Genomic DNA, 23,339 nt, shown 5'->3' with positions numbered 1-23,339 from the left:
ATACATGACTACTGAAAGAACCATAGCTTTAAGTAGATGGACCTTTGTCATCAAAGTAATGTCTCTGTTTTTTAATATGCTGTCTAGGCTGGTCATAGCTTTTCTTCCAAGGAGCAAGCATCTTTTAATTTCATGGCTGCAGTCACCATCTGCAGTGATTTTGGAGCTCAAGAAAATAAAGTCTGTCACTGTTTCCACTGTTTCCCCATCTATTTGCCATGAAGTAATGGGACCAGATGGAGAGTCTTGGTAGCACTTAATTGATTTTCCAAGGGGTAGGGGATCCTATCTCACAAAAACTTGTTTATCCTGTGTCGTTTTCTTTACTTAAAACTGTACATGGACCATCCTCTTAAATAGTTATAGATAATCTCCCAGATTCTCTTGGTAAATCTGTGTATATTAATTCTCTTTGTTGGGAAGATTTTCTTTCTGCTTAACTTGCACTCCACCTCTACTGCTGTCAACTTGTGAAGAGAAGTTTTTACTTTTGTGCAGCTACAAAAAACCATGTCTTTAGTTTTGAAAATTTGGTGTATTTGTCAAAGTTTTCAATATCCTCTTATTGTAGAAGTTTATTCTGAATGCATTATATATGCATAATATGGGATTTCCCTGGGAGTCCAGTGGTTAAGATTTTGCCGTCCAACGTAGGAGGTGCTGGTTCGATCTCTGATCGGGTAGCTAATAAAAATCCCACATGCCTTGCAGCCAAAAACAGAAGCAGAGTTGTAACAAATTCAATAAAAGGCTTTAAAAATGGCCTGCATAAAAAAAGATATGTAAAAGATATTTATATAATGTTTTACTAATAGTCACATATATGCCAGAGTTCTTTAAAATGCTTTTTAATGTTCAGAACTCCAAAAGTAAAATTTTAATATAAAATAAACGTACTGTAATATAAAAATATGAATTTTTAGTATGTGAAGATCTCTTCTTTGACTTTAGTTTCTCCTGTATAAAAATTTTTCCTTTTACTTGTTTCTATTGTTAAATATAATTATTATACTGAAACCGTAGTGATTTGGATGTTCGAATCAAGTGTGCCTTGATTTCAAGGATAATCCAGAAATTCAGGGGAGAGATTGGCTTTCACCGTTGTAAGCCCACTCATCTCATCTGGGTTTCTAGTGGGGAAGAGGTGTGTAGCAAATATCTGGCGAATGAAAACAGATCTCGGCACAAATTCATTTCAACCACCTATCCCTAATATTTGTATAGAACATTAAAGTTTACAAAGTGTGTTTACGTATGCTGTTTTATTTTTTGATCTTCACAAAATCCTAGGAGGTGTAGGACAGTGATTCTTTTCTCAGTTTTCCAGAAGAGGAAACAGAAGCCCAGAATGGGGATAAGGGTCAAGTCAAAGAATCAGTTAGAGATACAGTATTCCTGCTGCCTCACGGGAAGGTCTTTTTTTCTGTTCTACTCTCAGATACCGCCGAAGAGCGCACGTGACTCCCAAATCTTACCTTTCATTTATAAATGGTTATAAAAACATTTACACTGAAAAGGTGAAATACATTAATGAGCAAGCTGAACGTATGAATATTGGTAAGTGGAACAGAATCTGATCTTTTAGGGCTTGTCTGAAAGAGATCCCAATATTTTGTTTGGTGGACATTGTTGTTTGAAAATGAAATACTTATTTTTCATATTGAAATATTGATTTATAATCAATATTGAAATATTGCTGATAGTAGATTATTTTGAGGGATATCTTTATGGGTCTTTTGACCTGTCAAGAACGTCTGGGCAGGAAAAATGTAAACAGAGGTGGCCTGTTTTTCTTCTGGAACCATTTCTTCCAGCGCTTTCAGCTTTGGGTCCATCCTGTTGGGTAGTGAGTCACCGTGGTTGTTGAGCTGCTGCTTACAGATGGGGAAAAGCCAGCTCCTGGGTACTGACCACAGTTTCAATTTATGGTTTCATTGCCATTTCCCTCAATTTGTGTAAACTTTGCCGTGTTACTTCTTCTCAGATTTCTAACAAAGGAAAAAACAAAACAGAAACAAAAGCAAAAAAATGAAAACAAAAAGAGACTTTACGTGAGCAGTGGTTTTCTAAGTGTCCAGTATATGTAGTGTAAGTAGGAAAAGTGTAAGTGGGAACAGATTTTATGTCCAGAAAGCATTTGGCCCAGATAATCCTGAAATGCCTTAGTTCTGTATTTTCACTTCTGCACAGAACGTGGTCACAAAGCATAAAGGCCTGTGAAGCTACAGTGATGATCGGTGCCCTGTGAGAGAAACGTCCTTCTGTTGGCTTTCTCGTGGCTTTCCGCAGCTTTTTTATATGATGCTCTAGAATCGGTGGTGTGCTGAAGCTACCTGCACTGGCTCATGAGAACTGATGGTTAAATTAGGAATGTGATGATCTGGTTGATAACCACAGCCTTCATTAAAAATTAATAAACTTACAATTAAATTAATTATGTTAATGAGGGCAATCAATACTCAAAACTCATTACTTCTTAGTTATTTTTACTTTATTATTATTAATGTTCTTGGGGAACATTATTATTTCTATTCTATCTATGTGGCAGAAATATTATATAATGGTGTGTTGCTGAGAACCAGGCAAGGTGGGATTATCTACACGGTGGACACTGGAACCATCCAAATGAATGCCCTCACTCCAGACCCAGAATCTAAATGTTTACCAACACACCTCTATCTAGCGACTAGTGAGATTTTCAGTTAACCAGTTATTTTTGTCTAGAGCACTGAGAGTCTCAGAAACAGTTGCAGAAGTTTTAGCAGTTATTTTCACTGTTATAGGAGAGAACCACAAAAAATGTTAATATATTATGTCTCATTTGCCGTCTCAGTTGCAGTGTGATTCAAAGGCAAAAAATGATAGTTACAAACTGTTTGCAAAGCCAAGGAGAGCATACGTTTGTCAAATAAGTTTCCTGGCTAAATTCATTTTACTTGTTATAGCAATATGACTTTCCCTTAAATGTAACTAGATGATATTCTTCATTCAGACCTATTTTCTTCATTTCCTGCTGAACCGAAACTGTTAGAAATATGGTCAGTATTATTGCTTCTAAAATATGTGTATTTTAAGACATCTTGTCCATAATTATTTTGTGTTTGTTATAGTGTACATTATGGTGCCTTAGGGCTTCCCAGATGGCCCTAATGGCATCCCAGGTGGTAAAGGACTTGCCTGCCAGTGCGAGAGACATAAGAGATATGGGTTCAATCCCTGGGTCAGGAAGATCCCCTGGAGGAAGGCATGGCAACCCACTCCAGTATTCTTGCCTGGAAAATCCCATGAACAGAGAAACCTGGTGGGCTACAGTCCATGGGGTTGCAAAGAGCTGGACATGACTGATGAGACAGCATGCACGCAGCACATGGTTCTTTATAAGTAGTAAATATTGAATAAGTATTTGATGAGGGGATAATCATATATTCAGTGAAAGTGTCTATGTGTGTGTTTGTAAAGGTCTTGACAAGCTGATGGAGGCAAGTGAATCTGTGGCAAAACTCTCTCAGGATCTTGCAGTAAAAGAGAAGGAGTTGGCAGTGGCTTCCGTAAAAGCAGATGAAGTGAGTTGGCATTTACACTGTGAAGCATATCTTCCCACATTTAAAAAAAAGCATTGTTTAAAATGTTATTAAAAAGTAAACAGAATATAAACCCACAGGTTATTTCCAGTAAAATACAGCCCACATGGGGTCACAAAAGAGTCGGATACGACTTAGCAACTAAACAACAATAGCAACATTTACAAAGACCGTTAGATATTTTTGTTTAATTTATACCAAAACATACCTAAACTATTATATCCTCTACTTGGTCTAAGACTGTTTTTTCCTGCTCTGGTTCTCTCTCGTTTCCTGTCATCTGTATAGGAAATTTCTGCTTGACAATAAATTATATTAGATCTTCTCTTTAAGGTCTCTGCAGACTCTAGGTTTCTGGGGTAGCCCAAGTTTGATCTGAAGTTTGTTTTAAGGAAGGAAAAGAATAAAAAGAAGAGTTGATTGAGTCTTTTTTAAAAGATGCTCCTCCCAAGGTGATAGGGATATATATGTGTTACTTCTCTACCTACTGCTTCTCCCCCAGGCTCAGGCTGCTTTCACCTTGCACTCACAGAGTCAGTTAAGAATAGATGCTTAAGTCTCTACCTTTAGCCAGTTATTGAAATATTAGAGCATAGGAGAGGCACTTAGCATATGACATAAGGTAGACCCTTAGCATCCTGATATATGGTAGGCAGTCAACAAACATTAGCTATTTTTTTTGTTATTACATGAGGCTTCATATGGTTTCTGACCTTATTCCATGGCACTGACTTTGAATAGTTTTAATTTTCTAGAAATAACATAGAGTATAAATATCATTTTTCTGAAAGTTTAAAATATTTATTAATACAGTTCATGACCGAGAGAAGCTTAGGAAACAAAGATTACAAAGCTACTCAGAGGAGTTACTTTAATACATCTTAAAATATAGACAGCTTAAATGGGGGATGAATTTTCTCTCATTCTTATTTTATATTATATACTCAAATCTGTAAATTATGCTGAAAAGATTTCTATTGATCCTCATGTTTTCTTTCTTTAACAGGTATTAGCAGAAGTCACAGTAAGTGCTCAGGCTTCAGCCAAAGTGAAAAATGAAGTGCAGGAAGTAAAAGACAAAGCCCAAAAAATAGTGGATGAAATCGATAGTGAAAAAGTAATAGCTGAGACCAAGCTCGAGGCAGCTAGACCTGCATTGGAAGAAGCAGAAGCAGCCCTGAATGTGAGCAGTGCATTGTTATCCCTCCCAACACAGGTCCTAGCTGGCACCACGTGTCATTACATAAAATTTAGTTATGGGATTTCTAATCAGAAAACTGAATTGAATTCTTAATGTGATTGTGATCTCTGAGTCTTGAAGCAAATATTTCTGCTGATTACATTTCCTAAGTTTATTTTTTTAAGTCTTTACTTCCCATAACTTACTTTCATCCCACAAAGCATCTTTCCATGAGAACTGAGGAATAATGCTTAGTGTGATTATTGGCTTAAACTGTATCCTAAGGGATTCAGATTATACAGACAGCCTTCTCAGTTCCTTCAGCATCCTGACTAGGTTATGTCATGCACTCTTTAACATTTTTTAAAAATCCTCTTACGGTTCCCATTTCTCTAATTTAAAGTCCTAAGATGGGTATCCAGGACTGTGAAGCAAGAAGGGACAGCTTCAGAGGCAAGCAGATCTCCATTTGCCTCTCATGACCATACGGTAGATAGTCTCAAGTAAAGTTTACTTAACTCTCTTGGATCTCTGTCAAGATTCTAATTCTTTCTTGATCTTTGAAGAATCAATGTATGCATTAAAAAGTAATGAATAGTTCACTGGGTACATGGAAGGAACTCAATAAGTATTCGTGCTACTGCTGTGATACCTGGCTCCTGTCTGCCCCTTCAATTTTACCTTAATTTGTCCCTACACACAGCATGATCCAGCCATACAGAAACACCTAAATGCTTCTGCAGTAATTATGGTCTGTTACTTTTAAATGGGTCTCTATCTGCCGGGAACACTTTCTACTTTTCCTAACTTTCATGACTAGTAAGAGTCAGTCTGCAGGACCAAGCTCAGATTTCACCCCTTCCAGGAAGTCCTGAACCTCCTTTGTTTTCCTGTCACTACTAGACGTCTGTCGTGTCAGATAATCATAGGGTAATTGTGTTTCTCTCTCTTTGAAAGATTCTGAGGACAGGGATATTTTGGTTTTGCTCTTATTTTATATGGGAGAATGTCTGTGATTGTTAAATGCATTAATAGATTTAGGATCATCATTTAATAAAATTGTAACAATGACCTGGACACACTTTCCACCCTCCCTTCTTTTGTGGGTCCTATGATAACACATGAGAGAGTGATCACTGAGTCAAATGGGTCTTAGGAGTTTTTATGGATCATATGATGTCCCAGTCCTTCTTGACTTGAATGTCAGGAGATGTCCTATTTCTAACTCAGCTCACAGATAGAAACTTCCAAAAATATTTTTATGAGTCATATGGTACAATAACTTTACTTGTCTCCTTCGAATTCTCTCCCTTCCATAGACAGGGCAACCTTCAAAATGAAAACTGAAGGTGAGGTTTCTGATATTCAGGGCCTTGCCCCTTTTTTAATACTCATATGTAATATAGACTCTATGCTTTGAAGATGAAATTATCTAAATGGTAAACATTAATGACAGTTGTTGCTAATGGAGGTCTGGGGTGATGGCCAATGAATGGTAGTGATATTCTAAACCAATTCTTTGATAACTTTTGGGGGAAATGCAAACAAAGAAACAGAAATCCTAACTTAACCATGAAAGATCCATTATGTAAGAATCTTGGAATGCAGACCCTTGATGTAAATGTCAGGAATTGGGAAGAAAATATGTTTTAAAATTTTCCATTTTAAGTTTTTAAAAGTATGAGAGTTCCATATGACTAGGAATACTACTCAGCAAAAATATTCTGATCCCTAACCCCAAATACAGACTATCAAGCCAAATGATATTGCCACAGTCAGGAAACTTGCAAAGCCCCCTCATCTTATTATGAGAATCATGGACTGTGTTCTGTTACTATTTCAAAAGAAAATTGACCCTGTCACTATGGATCCAGAAAAACCTTGCTGCAAGCCATCATGGGGCGAGTCATTAAAAGTAAGTAAAATCTATCTCTATAAGTCCTTTGAGGTGTATTAGGTGTCTGCATCCCAGGACACTCAATACAGACCAGACACAATGGCAGACAAATAATTGATCATTGTATACTGAAGAATTTATCTTAAATTGCATCTCTCAAAATGTAATGCCTCTTTAAAATGTAAGATTTTAAAGCTGAATGCCCTCTTTTTATAAAAATCTGTCCAGAACCCATACCTAGTATTGGCACAGTCTTTTTTTTTTTAAAGGGGAAATTTTATTGTAAATTATACCTAAATAAAGATGTTGAAAAAGAAGCCATGGTACAAAAGTAAATATACTCTTACCATTCAATTCAGCAATCATGCTCCTCAGTATTTACCCAAATGAGCTGAAAACTTATACCCACACAAAAGCCTGCTCACAGGGGTTTTTATAGCAGCTTTATTCATGATTTCCAAAACATGGATGCAACCAAGATGCCTTTCAGTATGTGAGTAGTTAAATAAACAGTGGTACATCTGGACCATAGAATATTATTGTCCCCCCGCACACACACAAAAATAATACATGTATAAAATAGATAACTAGTGAGAACCTATTGTATGGCACAGGAACTCTATTCAGTGATCTGTGATAACCTAAATGGGAAGAAATCCAAGGAAGAGGGTGTTGTGTATGTGTGGCTGATTCAGTTTGCTTACAGCAGAAACTAACACAACATTGTAAAGCAACTATAGTACAATTTAAAAACAATATATAATATGCACTTAAATGCATATTACTCAGTGAAGGAAGTATTGGCACAATGTTGATGTCAACCCAACTCCATCTATAAAAAGGGGCTTGTGTGGTTGGTGGCATTTAGACGCACTCACTAGGTGGGAAACTTACGTTGTTTTTCTTCTTTGCTCTTCTCCATGGAAACAGGAAGACAGCTTGCAATTTACGGCTTTAGGTTGACTACTGCCATAGTCTTGATTTGTATGTTTAGAGCAAATCAATTATTACTTCTTTGAAAAAAATTCAATTTAGAAGTACATGCTAACTTAGAAAGAAAGTACATATTTTTTCCCAGAGCTTACAGGCTGTAATACTATTTTTCAGTTGATGAGTGCAACAGGATTCCTGTGGAGTCTTCAGCAGTTCCCCAAGGACACAATAAATGAAGAGACTGTTGAGTTACTACAGCCATATTTTAACATGGATGATTACACTTTTGAAAGTGCCAAAAAGGTCTGTGGGAATGTGGCTGGTCTGCTGTCTTGGACACTTGCTATGGCAACATTTTATGGTGTCAACAGAGAAGTGTTGCCTCTGAAGGTAAAAATTTCCCTCCTTCTCCCAGCAAATCAGTGTTTAATAAAATCAGTCATCAGTATCACTGCCGTTAAAAAGCAAAGCATAATTTAGACTAATAAAGGTAGGTTTCTCCATTACCAGATTTTTCTTTTTCTCTGTATGCCCAGTCACAGTTTCTCATTCTTTTTATAACTGTTGCATGCTTCTTGGCATCACAGACAAGAAAAAAACCAACTTGTTGACTTACACAAGGCATGAGTTTATTGGGAATAATAATTGGGGCTTCCCTGGTAGCTCAGCTGGTAGGGGATCCACCTGCAATTCAGGAGACCCCAGTTCTATTCCTGGGTCAGGAAGATCTGCTGAGAAGGGAAAGGCTACCCACTCCAGTATTCTGGCCTAGAGAATTCCATGGACTACAGTCTATGGGGTTGCAAAGAGTCGAACATGACTGAGCTATCATGAAAGAAAATTGGCCATATCTTTAAGTTTGGTGATTAGGTTTGGAGATTGAATTTGATTACTATATTCCAAACAAAATTTATGAAAATTAAGATCAACACCTAGAAATGTTTTAAATTTCAAAGACAGGAAGAAAAGCTTATAGGCACTTAAGAAACAAAATGTAAAAGATGGCTCACAAAAGAAGAGAAATCAGGACGTCACAGTCTTGCCGCAACCCTAAATACTAGAAAGTAACAGCAAAACATATGCAGGGGAAATTACTGGCCTCTAAGAATTCAGTGACTAACCAAACTGCCCTCGGTGTGAGCAGGTGAGTGATAGTCGCTCAGTCGTGTCCGACTCTTTGTGGCCCCGTGTACTGCAGCCCGCCAGGCTCCTCTGTCCGTGGAATTCTCCAGGCAAGAGTACTGGAGTGGGTTGCCATTTCCTTATCCTCAATATATGAGGGAACAAAAAGACATTTTTTTTTTTTTTATGTGGACCATTTTTATAGTCTTTATTGAATTTGTTACAGAATGGTTTCTGTTTTCTGTCTTGGTTTTTCAGCCCCAAGCCATGTGGAATTCTTGTTCCCTAACCTGGGATCAAACCCACGCCCCCTGCATTGGAAGTCAAAGTCTTAACTACTAGGCCACCAGGGAAGTCCCCAAAAGATATTCTTAGGGATGCAATTTAAGTGTTAAGGGATAAACACATTCTATCTCACTCTCTCTCACACATATACCATCTATACTGGGCCAGATTGTCCTTTATGTCTGAGAGAACAAAAATACATTTTCAGGAGTTCGAAAGATTAACAAAATATACCAGCCAGACACATAATATCCCCCACTTCCCGCCCCCAGCCCATCCCATAAAACTAGAAGAGTTGGAAGTGGTTGCTCTGTGGAATTGAAAGTGGTGAGCAAGTGGGCAGGGGGTTACTGTTTTCATAATAAGCCTTATACAAATGGCTGACTCTTTAAATTGTGCACAGAGGTAACTTGAAGAAAAATAGAAAAAAAATTAAAAATAGGAAAGTTTTAACAAGAGAAATGATGAACAAATATAGCAAATACACTCAAACCAACAGATACCAAGAAAGAAATATTACTGTAAATGTAGAATTCAAGGAAAAAAAAGCACTTATAAGAGCAGTTATTTTTATGGGTAAAAATTATGATTCACAGTGAGAATTAATTGTAATAATGCTTTATGAAATAAAAATAACATCAAATTACATAAGACAAAATCCATCAATATTTTATGTGGAGTTTTTTTTTTAAATTCCTATAATTTGAGACTATGGCATATACTATCAATCCATGACAGGTCTGGTAGGCAGAAGGCCAACTTTAGAAGGGACCATACTTGGCTTAATGCTCTGCTATCACCCTCTTAAAGTCCTTAATAATTTTTAAACAAGGAGCTCTACAGTTTCGTTTCACGCTTTTATGTAGCCAGTCCTGAGTAGGCATAAATTAGTAATTATATAGAGATTTTATAATATGTTATTTTTAAGCTTGAATAGCTACATTGGACTGTCTTCAATATGAACGAAGTATATGAAATTATTTCTAGTGTCCAAGAAATATTTACAAAAATTGATGATATTCAGTCCCAAAAGAAAACTTTGATTCAATCCCCAAAAACAAAAATTGCTGAAACCTCCTTCTCTGACTATAAGCAATAAAATTAGAACACTTTAAAAAAAAGCGAGTCAATTCTGTTTAGAAAATGATGACAAAAATCTAGTTATGAAAGGTTTTAAAATTTATTTATTTTTTATTGAAGGATAATTGCTTTACAGATTTTTGTTGTTTTCTGTCAAACTTTGTGAGGTGGCCAAAATGCTATCTTCTTAACCCTTAAGTGAACCAAAGAACTAAACAATAGGATATATATATATAAGTGTTCACAAACACACACACACACACACAGAGGTTAGTAAAAGTAGAAAGAGTTAATAAAAATAATGTTAAAAATCAGAAAAAAGTAGCAAAATTAAAGAATTCGTGCTTTGCAATATACACATACATATAAGAGCCAACTCACTGGAAAAGATCCTGATGCTGGGAAAGATTCAAGGCCGGAGGAGAAGGGGACGACAGAGGACAAAATGGTTGGACGGCATTACTGAATCAACGGACATGAGTTTGAGCAAGCTCTGGGAGATAGTGAAGGGTAGGGAAACCTGGCATGCTGCAGTCCTCAGGGTTGCAAAGAGTCAGACATGAGTTAGCAACTGAACAACAGCTATATATATGATATGTATGAAAAACTGATCAGGGACTTCTCTGGCAGTCCAGTAGTTAAGAATCTGCCTTCCAATGCAGGGGATGTGCATTCCACCCCTCGTCAGGCAACTAAGATCCCACTTGCTGCGTGGCACGTAAGCCCACGTGCCACAACTAAGACCCAATGCTACCAAATAAGTAAATAAATAAATACAAAAACTAATCAGCAAGAAAATACACAAAAATAAATGCCTATAATACGTAAACCCATATAATTACAGATTGTAGATTTAAATAGAGGCAAATTTTATAGTTATTTGTAAATACAGTAGAAAATCTAAGTGAAATGAAAATTTCCCGAGAAAAAGAGCTAATTTCAAAACCACAAATATTGAGAAAGAAAATGAGAAAGTTATCAAGGAACTTCTACCCCAGAAAGCTCTAGAGCTATATTACTTTACTGATTAATTACTTGAAATTTATAAGAAACAAGTAATTATCATGCTGTAGGACTGAGAGAAAGATGAAAAGCTACTGTTTTTCATTACAGCCATTTCAGTTCAAAAATTCTTACCCCAAAAACAATACTAAACGTTTGCATACTTAATAGTATTTCAGTTCAGTTCTTATAACAGTTTAAAATGAGGGTGGGGGGGAAGAAATGTATATAAGTACACAGAAGTTAAGGAAATTACAATATATCCAACTGATGTTCATAAGGAAAGTGTTTAATGATGTAAGGAAATGATTATACTACTCTAAGTGAAAAAAATACCAAAATGGTAGTTGTCCATTTGTTAACACAATACTCATAAATTCTTTTCTGTGTAAAATCACGAGTGATTAATTTTCTCCTTCCCATACATTTCTGTGTTTTCCATATTGAACATTAATAATTAAAAGGAACTTCAATGACATTTCTCTGCTTCCCCAGCTGAAGACAATGAAATAAACAACTTCCAAATAGGCCAAAAATGATGTCGTAACTTGTGTTATTATTTACCAATTACAAGCATGAAAGTTTCATAGCATTAATACACCTCTACACTGATCACCTCTTCTTCCTTTTAAGGCTAACCTGGCCAAGCAGGAGGGCCGCTTAGCAGTTGCCAATGCTGAACTGGGCAAGGCCCAGGCACTGCTGGATGAGAAACAAGCTGAGTTGGATAAAGTGCAAGCCAAATTTGATGCAGCAATGAATGAAAAAATGGTGAGATCAAATATACAGAAATTACTAATATGACACACTGAAATGCTACCCAAGTATGTGTTGTATTTAGGGATCAGGCATATGTTTACAACTAAAAATACTGACCTGAGTGCCCTTTCTCACTGGCCATGTCTACTTTTTTTGGACCTTCAACACTCTACATTCTTTTTTCTGTTTTTAATAACTGTTTGCAGTGATGTGATACACAGGAGTACTGACTTTGGAGTCAGGACACTGGGTTTGAGATCTATATCAGACACTTATGAATTGTGCAGTGAAAGTGAGTGACTTACCAACTTTACTGTCAAATGGGGATCCTAACATGACCTCATGGTATAGGTTGTAGCAGTGGTGATCTGGTAAACGTTCAACAATCAGCTTGGCTCTTTTTCTGGTGGCGGAGTCTGGAGAAGAGGAGCAGAAATGGCACCTCGCAAAGGAAAAGAAAAGAAGGAAGAACAGGTCATCAGCTTTGGCCCGCAAGTGGCTGAAGGAGAAAACATATTTGGTGTGTGCCACATCTTTGCATCCCTCAACAACACTTTTATCCATGACACTGATCTTTCTGGCAAGGAAACCATCTGCCATGTAATTGGTGGGATGAAGGTGAAGGCTGACCGAGATGAGTCCTCACCATAAGCTGCCATAAGTAGCCCAGAGATGCAAGGAGCTGGGCATCATTGCCCTCCACATCAAACTCCGGGCCACAGGAAGAAATAGGACCAAGACTCCTGGACCAGGGGCCCAGTCAGCGCTTAGAGCCCTCACCCACTCAGGGATCAAAAGTGGGCGGATTGAGGATGTCACCCCATCCTCTCCGACAGCACCTGCAGGAAAGGATCAGCTTGTGGGGGTGCGGGCCAAGGGGAGAAGAAAGCCTTGATTTGCAGTGTTTGCTTATTTCTGTGGTCTAGGTACCTCCTCCACTGTCGGTTCTAAGCTATCTATGAGGCAGTTGAGAGAGAAGATGAGCGTGCCATTATATCCTATTGCCACCATGCAGAGGCGGTGAACTTCACCCAGGAGTATAGATAATACAAATATATAGTCGACAATTAGGAGTTGATGAATTTTGATGATTCATTACCTTTAATATAATGGGCTTAATTGTAAGTTTATATAATTTAGTTTTTCACAGTGGCTGTGTTTAATGCCAGCTCACAAATTTTCTGAAAAATGTTAACAGTTGACTCCTTTGAGCTGATACAAGCTGGCTGCAGCATACTACTGTTGTGTAGATTTTTTCTGTAGAAAAAGAAAAAATCCTTTATAAACTGCAAAGAACTCAGAGTCATTATTTTTTTTTTTTTTTTTTTTTTCCTCTAATTTTATTTTATTTTTAAACTTTACATAATTGTATTAGTTTTTGCCAAATATCAAAATGAATCCGCCACAGGTATACATGTGTTCCCCATCCCGAACCCTCCTCCCTCCTCCCTCCCCCATACCATCCCTCTGGGCCGTCCCAAGTATGAAGGAGAAATCAAAAGCTTTTCAGACAAGCAAAAGCTGAGAGAATTCTGCACCACCAAACCAGCTCTCCAACAAATACTAAAGGATATTCTCTAGACAGGAAACACAAAACGGTGTATAAACTCAACCCAAAACAATAAAGTAAATGGCAACGGGAACATACTTATCAGTAATTACCTTAAATGTAAGGTTGAATGCCCAAACCAAAAGACAAAGACTGGCTGAATGGATACAAAAACAAGACCCCTACATATGTTGTCTACAAGAGACCCACCTCAAAACAGGGGACACATACAGACTGAAAGTGAAGGGCTGAAAAAAGATTTTCCATGCAAATAGGGACCAAAAGAAAGCAGGAGTAGCAATACTCATATCAGATAAAATAGACTTTAAAACAAAGGCTGTGAAAAGAGACAAAGAAGGTCACTACATAATGATCAAAGGATCAATCCAAGAAGAAGATATAACAATTATAAATATATATGCACCCAACACGGGAGCACCACAGTACGTAAGACAAATGCTAACAAGTATGAAAGGAGAAATTAACAATAACACAATAATAGTGGGAGACTTTAATACCCCACTTACACCTATGGATAGATCAACTAAACAGAAAATTAACAAGGAAACACAAACTTTAAACGATACAATAGACCAGTTAGACCTAATTGATATCTATAGGTCATTTCATCCCAAAACAATGAATTTCACCTTTTTCTCAAGCGCACATGGAACCTTCTCCAGGATAGATCACATGCTGGGCCATAAAGCTAGCCTTGGTAAATTCAAAAAAATAGAAATCATTCCAAGCATTTTTTCTGACCACAATGCAGTAAGATTAGATCTCAATTACAGGAGAAAACTATTAAAAATTCCAACATATGGAGGCTGAACAACACGCTGCTGAATAACCAACAAATCACAGAAGAAATCAAAAAAAGAAATCAAAATTTGCATAGAAACGAATGAAAATGAAAACACAACAACCCAAAACCTGTGGGACACGGTAAAAGCAGTCCTAAGGGGAAAGTTCATAGTAAACAGGCACACCTCAAGAAACAAGAAAAAGTCAAATAAATAACCTAACTCTACACCTAAAGCAACTAGAAAAGGAAGAAATGAAGAACCCCAGGGTTAGTAGAAGGAAAGAAATCTTAAAAATTAGAGCAGAAATAAATGCAACAGAGTCATTATTAAATCCAGGACTTTAAAAGGTATATTTATTGTTTTGAAAATACTTAATAGAAATCCTATTTAAGCTATGTAATTTGGATTCTCCTTTCAAAATGGCTCCTTTTGAAATTTTGTAAGGTAAAATAACTGTATTATGAATGAATTATAAAAATTTAATATGTAAAATTTTACTGACTGTATTTTTAGATTATATTTATTTTGCACATTGAGAAATTCCTCCAGGTATTTTTACATGTCAATATAATGGATGTTTGATTAAGCAGTTTAAAAAGTTCTCTGAGACAGTCTCCTTTTATGAATGTAGGATTTGCTTAATGATGCTGACATGTGCCGGAAAAAGATGCAGGCAGCTTCCACCCTCATTGATGGACTGAGTGGAGAAAAAGTCCGATGGACTCAGCAAAGCAAAGAGTTCAGAGCTCAGATTAATAGGTATCAACTTTGGTCTTTGTTATAATTGCTCTCCTTAGTCATCAGCCCAAAGGCCACCTCTTGTGACATGGGGAGATAAAGTCGGATTCCCTGAAGTGCTTTTCTCCTCTGTTTCCATGTCCGCATGCCGGGATCCCACCATCTAAGAAAGTGCTTAGAGCTTGAGTCCCACACTCTAAAACGGAGAGAAGAAAACTTGGTGAAACATTTTTTAACTCACTATTTGTGTGGGGGTGCTTCTGATATCATCTGAATTTGCCAGAACAATCTAGATACTGGTTCCAGTTCTACACCTTTCACCTCAAGGATTTTGAAAGTGTAGACTGACAATTTGTTCTCAATGGAAGGGCATCTTGGGCTGGTGTCTTCTGAAAACTGAAAGAGAGGGAATGAGAGGGGAGTAGGAGAATGGCAAAAGGAAAAAGAAAGAGGATGACAAAGAAATAGTGGTTTAATCAAGGCTGAATATGAACAGGACTAGGACTTGCTTCTTCCTCATCTGGAAGTCAAGCTTCAGGACTCTAGGCTTCAGGGAGCCTCTTTCTTGCTCCTGGACTTATCCGAAATGTGGCCACTCCCACCCTGTTTGGAGCCTTTAGGCTGGCTCCTTTACCCGCTCCATGTCTTGTTGCCAAGTGTTAAGCAGGGAGCAGAGAAGAACTTCACCTAGTAACGAAACTGCCCGATGGCCTTTCAGATTCCTTACTGGGAGAGCTTAAAACGTGTTGGTGATTCACTTTATTGTTTCTTAACAGGCTTGTAGGGGATATTCTGCTATGCACTGGATTCCTGTCCTACCTGGGTCCTTTCAATCAGATATTTAGGAACTATTTGCTGAAAGAGCAATGGGAGATAGAGTTGAAAGCACGGAAGATTCCTTTCACTGAAAACCTGAATCTTATTTCAATGTTGGTAGATCCTCCAACAGTAAGTGTTACTTTCCTCATATCATTAGTTGAATTTCATTTTATTCACAAGAAATCAAGGTATGCCTGACTTAAATTCTTTTTGCATTTAATTGGAAAGATCATTTTCAAAATGCTGAAGCATGACAAATTTTTTTTTCTTTGTGGTACAAAATTTCTTTTGCATTTTAAGAAATCTTGCTTTCAAATTGGTCTCTCAGTCAGGTCCGACTCTTTGTGACCCCATGGACTGTGGCCCATCAGTTTCCTCTGTCCATGGGATTCTCCAGGCAAGAATACTGGAGGGGGGTTGCCATTTCTGTCTCCAAGGGATCTTTCCAACCCAGGTATCAAACCCACATCTTCAATTGCACTGCTTTGAGTGAAAAGATAATTTTTGAGCTACAGACTTGCTAATATTGAGCTCTTCATATAACCCTCCATTATTTACACCACTCTTATTGAATCTCATTCTCTTACAAATATTCTAGGAAGATGTAGGCATTAGCTAGGCTGTAAGTATTGGTATTATTAACTTTCTTTTGATTATTAACCATCTTTTTATAATGTCTAACAGTGTAATACAATAGCACATTCTGGCATCGCTGAGTGATAGCATGCACTGCTAGACTAACCTTTCTTGGTAGGAATTTGATGCCATTGTTAATTTTCAGTATATCTTACAGACCTCTTGCAGTGTTAAATGCTTTCCAGGCAATTTGTATTCATGAGCTGATTTTTGATTTGTAAATATGTTCCCCAGTTGCAATTTCCCAGGGGAAGCCAAGCTATTAATTTCAAGTTATCTCTATTTAAAAGTCAAAAAATTATCTTTTCCAATTCAAACAGTGTTCAGCTGGTCCCCACAGGTACTAGATAATGTATTGGAAACACACTGATTATGGCCTTCAGAGGAGCTAAGATAATTGAACGAAGGTGGAGGCTTCTCTGCATCTTGGGTGATTTCATTGACCATGGCTTCCCAGGTGGCACAGTGGTCAAGAGTCCACCTGCCAATGCAGAAGTTGCAGGTCCTGTCCCTGGGTCAGGAATATCCCCTGGAGTAGGAAGTGGCAACCAACTCCAGTATGTTTGCATGGAAAATCCCATGGACAGAGGAGCCTGGCAGGCTACAGTTCATGGGGTCACAAAGAGTTGGACATGATGGAGTGACTGAGCACAGCACCTTCTTGATTTTGAAAGGAATATTTAGAAAACTGTCATTGATGAGTTCCTGCCAATGTGATATTTCTTGTCCCCTAATTTCTCTGCCTCCAGCTGTGCAGTGCCCCTTCCCCCATGTGAGCAGAACAAGAGGGCAGGAAGGGGAAATTTCAGAGGCAGAACCTTTAGGGCTTGCCTACTCTGACTTCTCAGAATATTCATTGTCTCTGCTAACTCCAGTCCATCTAGATCCCACCCAGTCTCGGGTTTCCTACTAGGGAAAGGATTTATTAGATGATAAATTTGTTTAACTTAGTGTTATTTGGTTCACATTTGTAACTTTGAGTTTTTTTACGAGAATGTTGCATAGTCCTAATCTAAAAAAAAAAAGTCTAAATTTTAAATTATTTGTGGCATTAATTACTAACAAAAGCCTTCTCGTCTTCCTTTGCGTGGCCACATCCATTTCCTGTTATGCAGATTGGTGAGTGGGGGCTGCAAGGCTTACCAGGAGATGACCTCTCAATTCAGAATGGCATCATTGTGACAAAGGCCACCAGATACCCACTCCTCATAGACCCACAAACTCAAGGCAAAACGTGGATTAAATCAAAGGAAAAAGAAAACGACTTGCAGGTATGGACCATTTGGTGGGTGGGAAAGTAATCTTGAAATCAAGAAGTTTTCCCACAATTTCAGTTGAATCTGTCATTAAATTGTCATCTTTATGATAGTTTTTGCTAATTCACACCTTTGAGTTTTGTGACAGTGATTTGGGGCAAAGGTTCTGATATTTGCTTTTTAAACATATTTATTTATTTATTTAACTGCCCTGTATTAGTTGTGGCACAAGAGATCTTTTTAGTTGCAGTATATGAACTCTTGGTTGTATCATGTGAGATCTAGTTCCCTGAACAGGAATCGAACCCAGGCTTCCTGCCTTGGGAGCAGGGAGTCTTGGCCACTGGACCACCAGGAGTCCTGGTCCTGATCATTTTCTCTCTTTTGTGATCTCTCTTGACCTCACTTTCCTTCTCTCTGTCCACTTCCCTGGCTGTATTGCTTTTGCTCATGTTGGATGAGGCTTTTATTCTGGGCCCTGAGATTGTGCTTACAGGAAAATGACAAGCACAGGACTTGTGATTCCTCAGATGAAAGCCACTTGCTCCAGCCTAACTCAGGTACTTGCTCACACTCTGGAGTTCAGCATTGCCGTTAGTCTACCAAGGTGTTAATCTTAAGGCAGACGTAGACACGGGCAGGATTTCAACATTCCTGGCTCCTCTGAGGATCCTGTGACATTGATACTTCAATTCTGTGTTACAATATGGATTATTCACTGTTTCCTCGACATTGTTCCGAGTTCCAAGCCTTATGGACCCAAAGTTTTGCTTGTAGCCTGTTTATTATACTAACCAGAATGTTTCCTCCACCCAATTGCCCACTTATATCCAAGATAAAAGTCTTGAGCATTATTCAGAGTCCGCATCCAATATTACCTTTCACCAGACTTGCCTGAATCCACAGCTTCATACAGCCTGTCCTGATTCCTCACACACCTTGTATTTCTTCTGTGGACTAGAAGTATGCCTTAAATTACTGTTCTTTGCACATTTGTTTTTTTTTTTTTTTTGACTTGTATTTTTTTTTACTGGGCTTCCCTGGTAGCTCAACTAAAGAATCCACCTGCAACGCAGGAGACCCCAGTTTGATTCCTGGATTGGAAAGATCCTCTGGAGAAAGGGATAAGCTACCCACTCCAGTATTTTGGGGTTTCCCTGGTGGCTCAGCTGGTAAAGAATCCACCTGCAATGCAGAAGACCTGCATTCAATCTCTGGGTTGAGAAGATCCCCTGGAGAAGGGAAAAACTACCCCCTCCAGTATTCTGACCTGGAGAATTCCCTGGACTACAGTCCATGGGGTTGCAAAGAGTTGGACATGACTTTCACCTATACTATAAACTTGGGCAAATTCCCAGAGATGGTGAGGGCCAGGGAGGCCTGGCGTGCTGCAGTCCATGGGGTCACGGAAAGTTGGATATGACTGGGCAACTGAACAACAGCAACAACTCCATAAACTTCTTGTTAGATTTATGGTTTTATGCCATCTATATGTTTTCAGCATTTATTGAATTAAAGTGTGTAATCATTACAGGAAAAAAAAAAAAAACCCAGAAAAATCATGTGGTCATCTTGATAAATGCAGAAAAAGTAAGTTGGTAAAATCAAAACTTCCAGCAAACTGAGATTAGGAGAAAGAGTTAGTGGCTCAGTCGTCTCCAACTTTTTGTGACCCCATGGACAGGAGCCCCCCAGGCTCCTCTGTTCATGGAATTCTCCAGGCCAGAATACTGGAGTGGGTAGCCATTCCCTTCTCCAGGGGATCTTCCCAACCCAGGGATCAAACCTGGGTCTCTTGCGTTGCAGGCAGATTCTTTATCATCTGAGCCCCAGGGAAGCCCAAGATTAAGAGGGCCCTTCCTTAATCAGATAAAGAGTATTTACAAAAAGCCTACAAGAAACACCACATTTAGTGGTGAAACAGTGAAAGATTTCCTTCTGAGATCAAGACTTTGCAGGCACGGGGACATTGCCTATTGCTCTGGAGCACCCCCCAAGATTCTCCCACCTAATTAAGACTTCAATCTATGTTGACTTAGAAAACTCAGGAAAATCCTCGCAAAGATCAGAGAGTATAAGTGGAGGGGAAGAGTTAAGGAAAGTGGGGTTGATGGGAAAGTAGCTTCTGAGGAGCTGTATACACAGAAGTGCATGAGTGGTGTGTACCAGTCTTCCTCCTCCTGAACTCAGCCCCCTGGATCCAGCTCAGCTATAACTTGTTCCTTACTCCGTTCCTCACTCCTCTTTCCTCCCCTGGCTGTTGATCTCCCTGCTCATCTTAGTCTTATTTTTTCTGATTGTGGCTTTATTTCTCCATTTAATTCATTGATAGTCTTCAGTCATGTCCTTCCCGATAAAGCCTCATCCCAAGAAACTTCCTGAGGAAGTAAAAGAAATATATCAGACATACTTCCTTATTTTAAAAACCATCAACTGCTGGGATGTACGTAAATTGAACTGCATCTTTTTTACTCAGACAGCATAGTATTTTTCTGAATATGTGGATAGGCATATGCACAAACACACATAAATGAAAAGAAAATGAAGCAAAACCATCACTTCTGTGCTCGGTAAGGAAGGCAAAATGAAAAATGAAACATTTTATAAATGAAAAACAAAACATATTGGGCATGTCCAGGGCTGCATTTCACCTTGGCAGCTTTGCCAAGGTCATCTTCAAAGCCTTTCCAGCACCTATAGCTCTGACTTCTGAATAAAGAATGTATTTGCTTAAGTCCTCTGTGAAGAATTCACTGAGTGAAGACCTAGTTCCAGAGTATCTGTGCGGGTGATACAGGCTCTCATGTGGCCGCCATACAGTATTCCTCCATGAGAAAAATCAAGTGAATCCAACCCGAAACTATAACTCCAAAATATTACTTCAAGTTTACAAAAATAGTAAAGGTGGTTAAAAGATAATTTAATAAATCAACAATTTGAAAATTATTTCTTTAATTGCTATATTAGTCAGGGTTTTTCAGAAAAACAGAACTGAAAGGATATCCAGGTACAGATACATAGAAAGAGATTTATTATGAAGGGGTGGCTCATGGGATTATGGAGGCTGAGAAGTCCCCGATCTGCTGTCTACAGGCTGGAGCCCCAGGAAAGCTGGTGGTGTCGTTCCAGTCCAAACCCTGAAGGTCTGAGGACCATGGGAGCCAGTGGGGTCAGTCCCAGTCCCAGTCTGAAGTCCTCAGAGTCAGGAGCTGATGTCCAAGGGCAGGAGAAGATGGATGTGCTAACCTATGCAGAGAACAAATCGGCACTTCCTCCAGCTGTCTGTTCTGTTCAGGTCCTTAATGGATTGGACAGTGCCCACCTACATGGGTGAGGGCCATAATCTTTATTCAGAATGTCGACTCAAACGCTAATCTCTTCCAGAAACAACCTCACAAACACACCTTGAAATAATGCTTGCCAGCTATCTGGGCATTCATTAGCCCGATCAAGTTGACACATAAAATTAACCATCACACTTGGGAAAGACATCACAAAGACAGAGTTTGCTTCTTGGGGAATCGAGAAGGACAATTACATTCAGTCTTCTTGGGACCTTATTTCATCTTATTTAAATACGCTAGTTAAAGCTCTTTGTTTGGATTCATTTACCTTATCAACTTATAGTGAGGTCTTGCACAGCATATCATGTACATAAATAAAGCTGTCCATCTAGGGGGAAACGTTCCATGGTGTGCAAGATTTTCTGTTTTTAGTTATTTCTGTTTTGATCAAAACAGGACAAAGACAGACTTATTTTTGATTCCACGCCTTTCTTCATTGCAAGTGAAAGACAATATTTTTAAATTTCACCCTCCTAATCACCTGATATCTCGGTGGATCTTCTTTTTAATTTTTTCTTCTGTTTATTTGGCTGCTTGTGGCATGAGGGATCTTTAATTTTATTTTAATCGGAAGCTAATTACTTTACAATATTGTGGCGGTTTTTGCCATACATCGACATGAGTCAGCCACAGGTGTACATGTGTCCCACCATCCTGAACCCCCCCTCCCACCTCCCTCCCCACCCCATCCATCTGAGTTGTTCCAGAGCACCAGCTCTGACACCCTGCTTCATGCACTGAACCTGCACTTCATATATTTTACATATGGTAATATACATGTTTCAATGCTAGTCTTTCATATCGTCCCACCCTTGTCTTCTCCCGCGTAGTCCAAAAGTCTGTTCTTTACATCTGTGTCTCTTTTGCTGTCTTGCATATAGGGTTGTCATTATTGTCTTTCTAAATTCTTAGTTCTTAGTCCTTGGATAGAATCCGTGCCCCTGTGGAAGCCCAGTGTCTTAACCACTGGACCACCAGGGAAGTCCTCTCTTGTATCTTAAGATCAGCACTCACAGTAGCATAAAGGCAATAGTTGAATTCAGAGAATAGAGGATAAGAAGGTGGAGAGTTGAGGACTGAACCTATGGGAATCCTCACACTTAGGCAGAGGGAGAGATCACTGGAGACGTAAAGAGTTCCAAGTCAGTTGGCTAATGCAAAGATCAACTAGCCCAGATGGGGTGTTTTAACTAATAACAAACATTGATCTAAAAATGGAGAACCCCACCAGACATTCAGAATCCTAATTTTTTTTTTAATGTAAGAATATTTAAAAAATGTATAGTCTGTTAGGTTGATTTTATGCAAAGTACCATATTCTTATGTTATGTCACTGTTAGAGACAGAATTCCCGGATGAACCTTAGGTTGATTCAGTATGTCATTTCTGACATCCCTATGGTTTTTAAAAAATCACTTATTCATCTCATAGGTGTCCTAGAAGATAAAGTGAGTATCATAAAAATGCAAGTTAGTTTGCTTTCTTTGAATGATTGTAGCTATGTAAGTTTAAAGGGTTAATCCTTGATTACCTCTCTTCCACCTGCCAGAGCAGAGCTCTGACTTCCAACTAAGGAATGACCTTTGTTTCTCTTTCAATCGGAGAGACCCCCATTACACACCCAGGGCTTCCACAGAGTCGTGACCCCCCAAGTTTTGAAAATTATGTTTTGTTTGTTATTTTTATATTTATAATTAAAGCTTCCTGTACAGTCCTTAGAATTCTTAGGCCTTTGCCCAAATATCTCTGGTTTCCGCTCAGAAACAGGCACATTCTTTGTAACATTTCTGCAGCAATGAACTCTTTATTTTTAGGTAACCTCTTTGAACCATAAATATTTCCGCACACACCTGGAGGACAGTCTTTCCTTGGGCCGACCCCTTCTTATTGAGGACATCCGTGAAGAGCTGGATCCAGCCCTGGATAATGTATTAGAAAAGAATTTCATCAAGTCAGGCACCACTTTCAAGGTGAGCTTTGAAAAAAGAAAAGAGCAATGGTGACATCTACTTATCTTTTGGAGCACAGCAGCGAAGACAGTTTTCTTCAGGTGGTAGCATTTGACGTGCTGAAAGAATTATTTCCAAACTCATATTCAGTGTTTCCTTAAAAAAAAAAATATATATATATACACACACACACACACACACACACACACAGGGGCGAGAACAGTATCTTGCTAACAATAGCCATTTACCTGAAACTAAACAAGATCTGAAGGAAAGGCATCTGGTGATAATGATATATTATTGTTACACACAAAATATGTATATTTTAGCAGCTCTGAGAAAGGTGGTTTCCAAACCATGTATACTTCTATACAGTAAAACCTGTGTTTCCTCACTGAATAAA

The 23,339-nt window shown here is 38.5% G+C and overlaps 1 protein-coding gene across 2 annotated transcripts in view; it reads left to right on the top strand.

The window, feature by feature from the left end:
- Window positions 1-23,339, top strand: part of DNAH8 (dynein axonemal heavy chain 8) — a 319,103-nt gene that overhangs the window by 191,330 nt on the left and 104,434 nt on the right. For both annotated transcript variants that reach the window (XM_070361456.1, XM_070361457.1), the window contains exons 65-74: window positions 1,439-1,557; window positions 3,460-3,563; window positions 4,588-4,764; window positions 6,509-6,676; window positions 7,766-7,981; window positions 11,714-11,851; window positions 14,826-14,953; window positions 15,709-15,880; window positions 17,503-17,658; window positions 22,802-22,957. In XM_070361456.1, coding sequence (XP_070217557.1) covers window positions 1,439-1,557; window positions 3,460-3,563; window positions 4,588-4,764; window positions 6,509-6,676; window positions 7,766-7,981; window positions 11,714-11,851; window positions 14,826-14,953; window positions 15,709-15,880; window positions 17,503-17,658; window positions 22,802-22,957 — 1,534 coding nt within the window. The remainder of the gene's footprint in view (window positions 1-1,438; window positions 1,558-3,459; window positions 3,564-4,587; window positions 4,765-6,508; window positions 6,677-7,765; window positions 7,982-11,713; window positions 11,852-14,825; window positions 14,954-15,708; window positions 15,881-17,502; window positions 17,659-22,801; window positions 22,958-23,339) is intronic.

The sequence above is a fragment of the Bos mutus genome, chromosome 23 (assembly GCF_027580195.1).
Source record: "Bos mutus isolate GX-2022 chromosome 23, NWIPB_WYAK_1.1, whole genome shotgun sequence".
Lineage (NCBI taxonomy): Eukaryota > Metazoa > Chordata > Mammalia > Artiodactyla > Bovidae > Bos > Bos mutus.
Note: the sequence above shows the minus strand (reverse complement) of the source record. Positions and strands in the feature narration are given on the sequence as shown.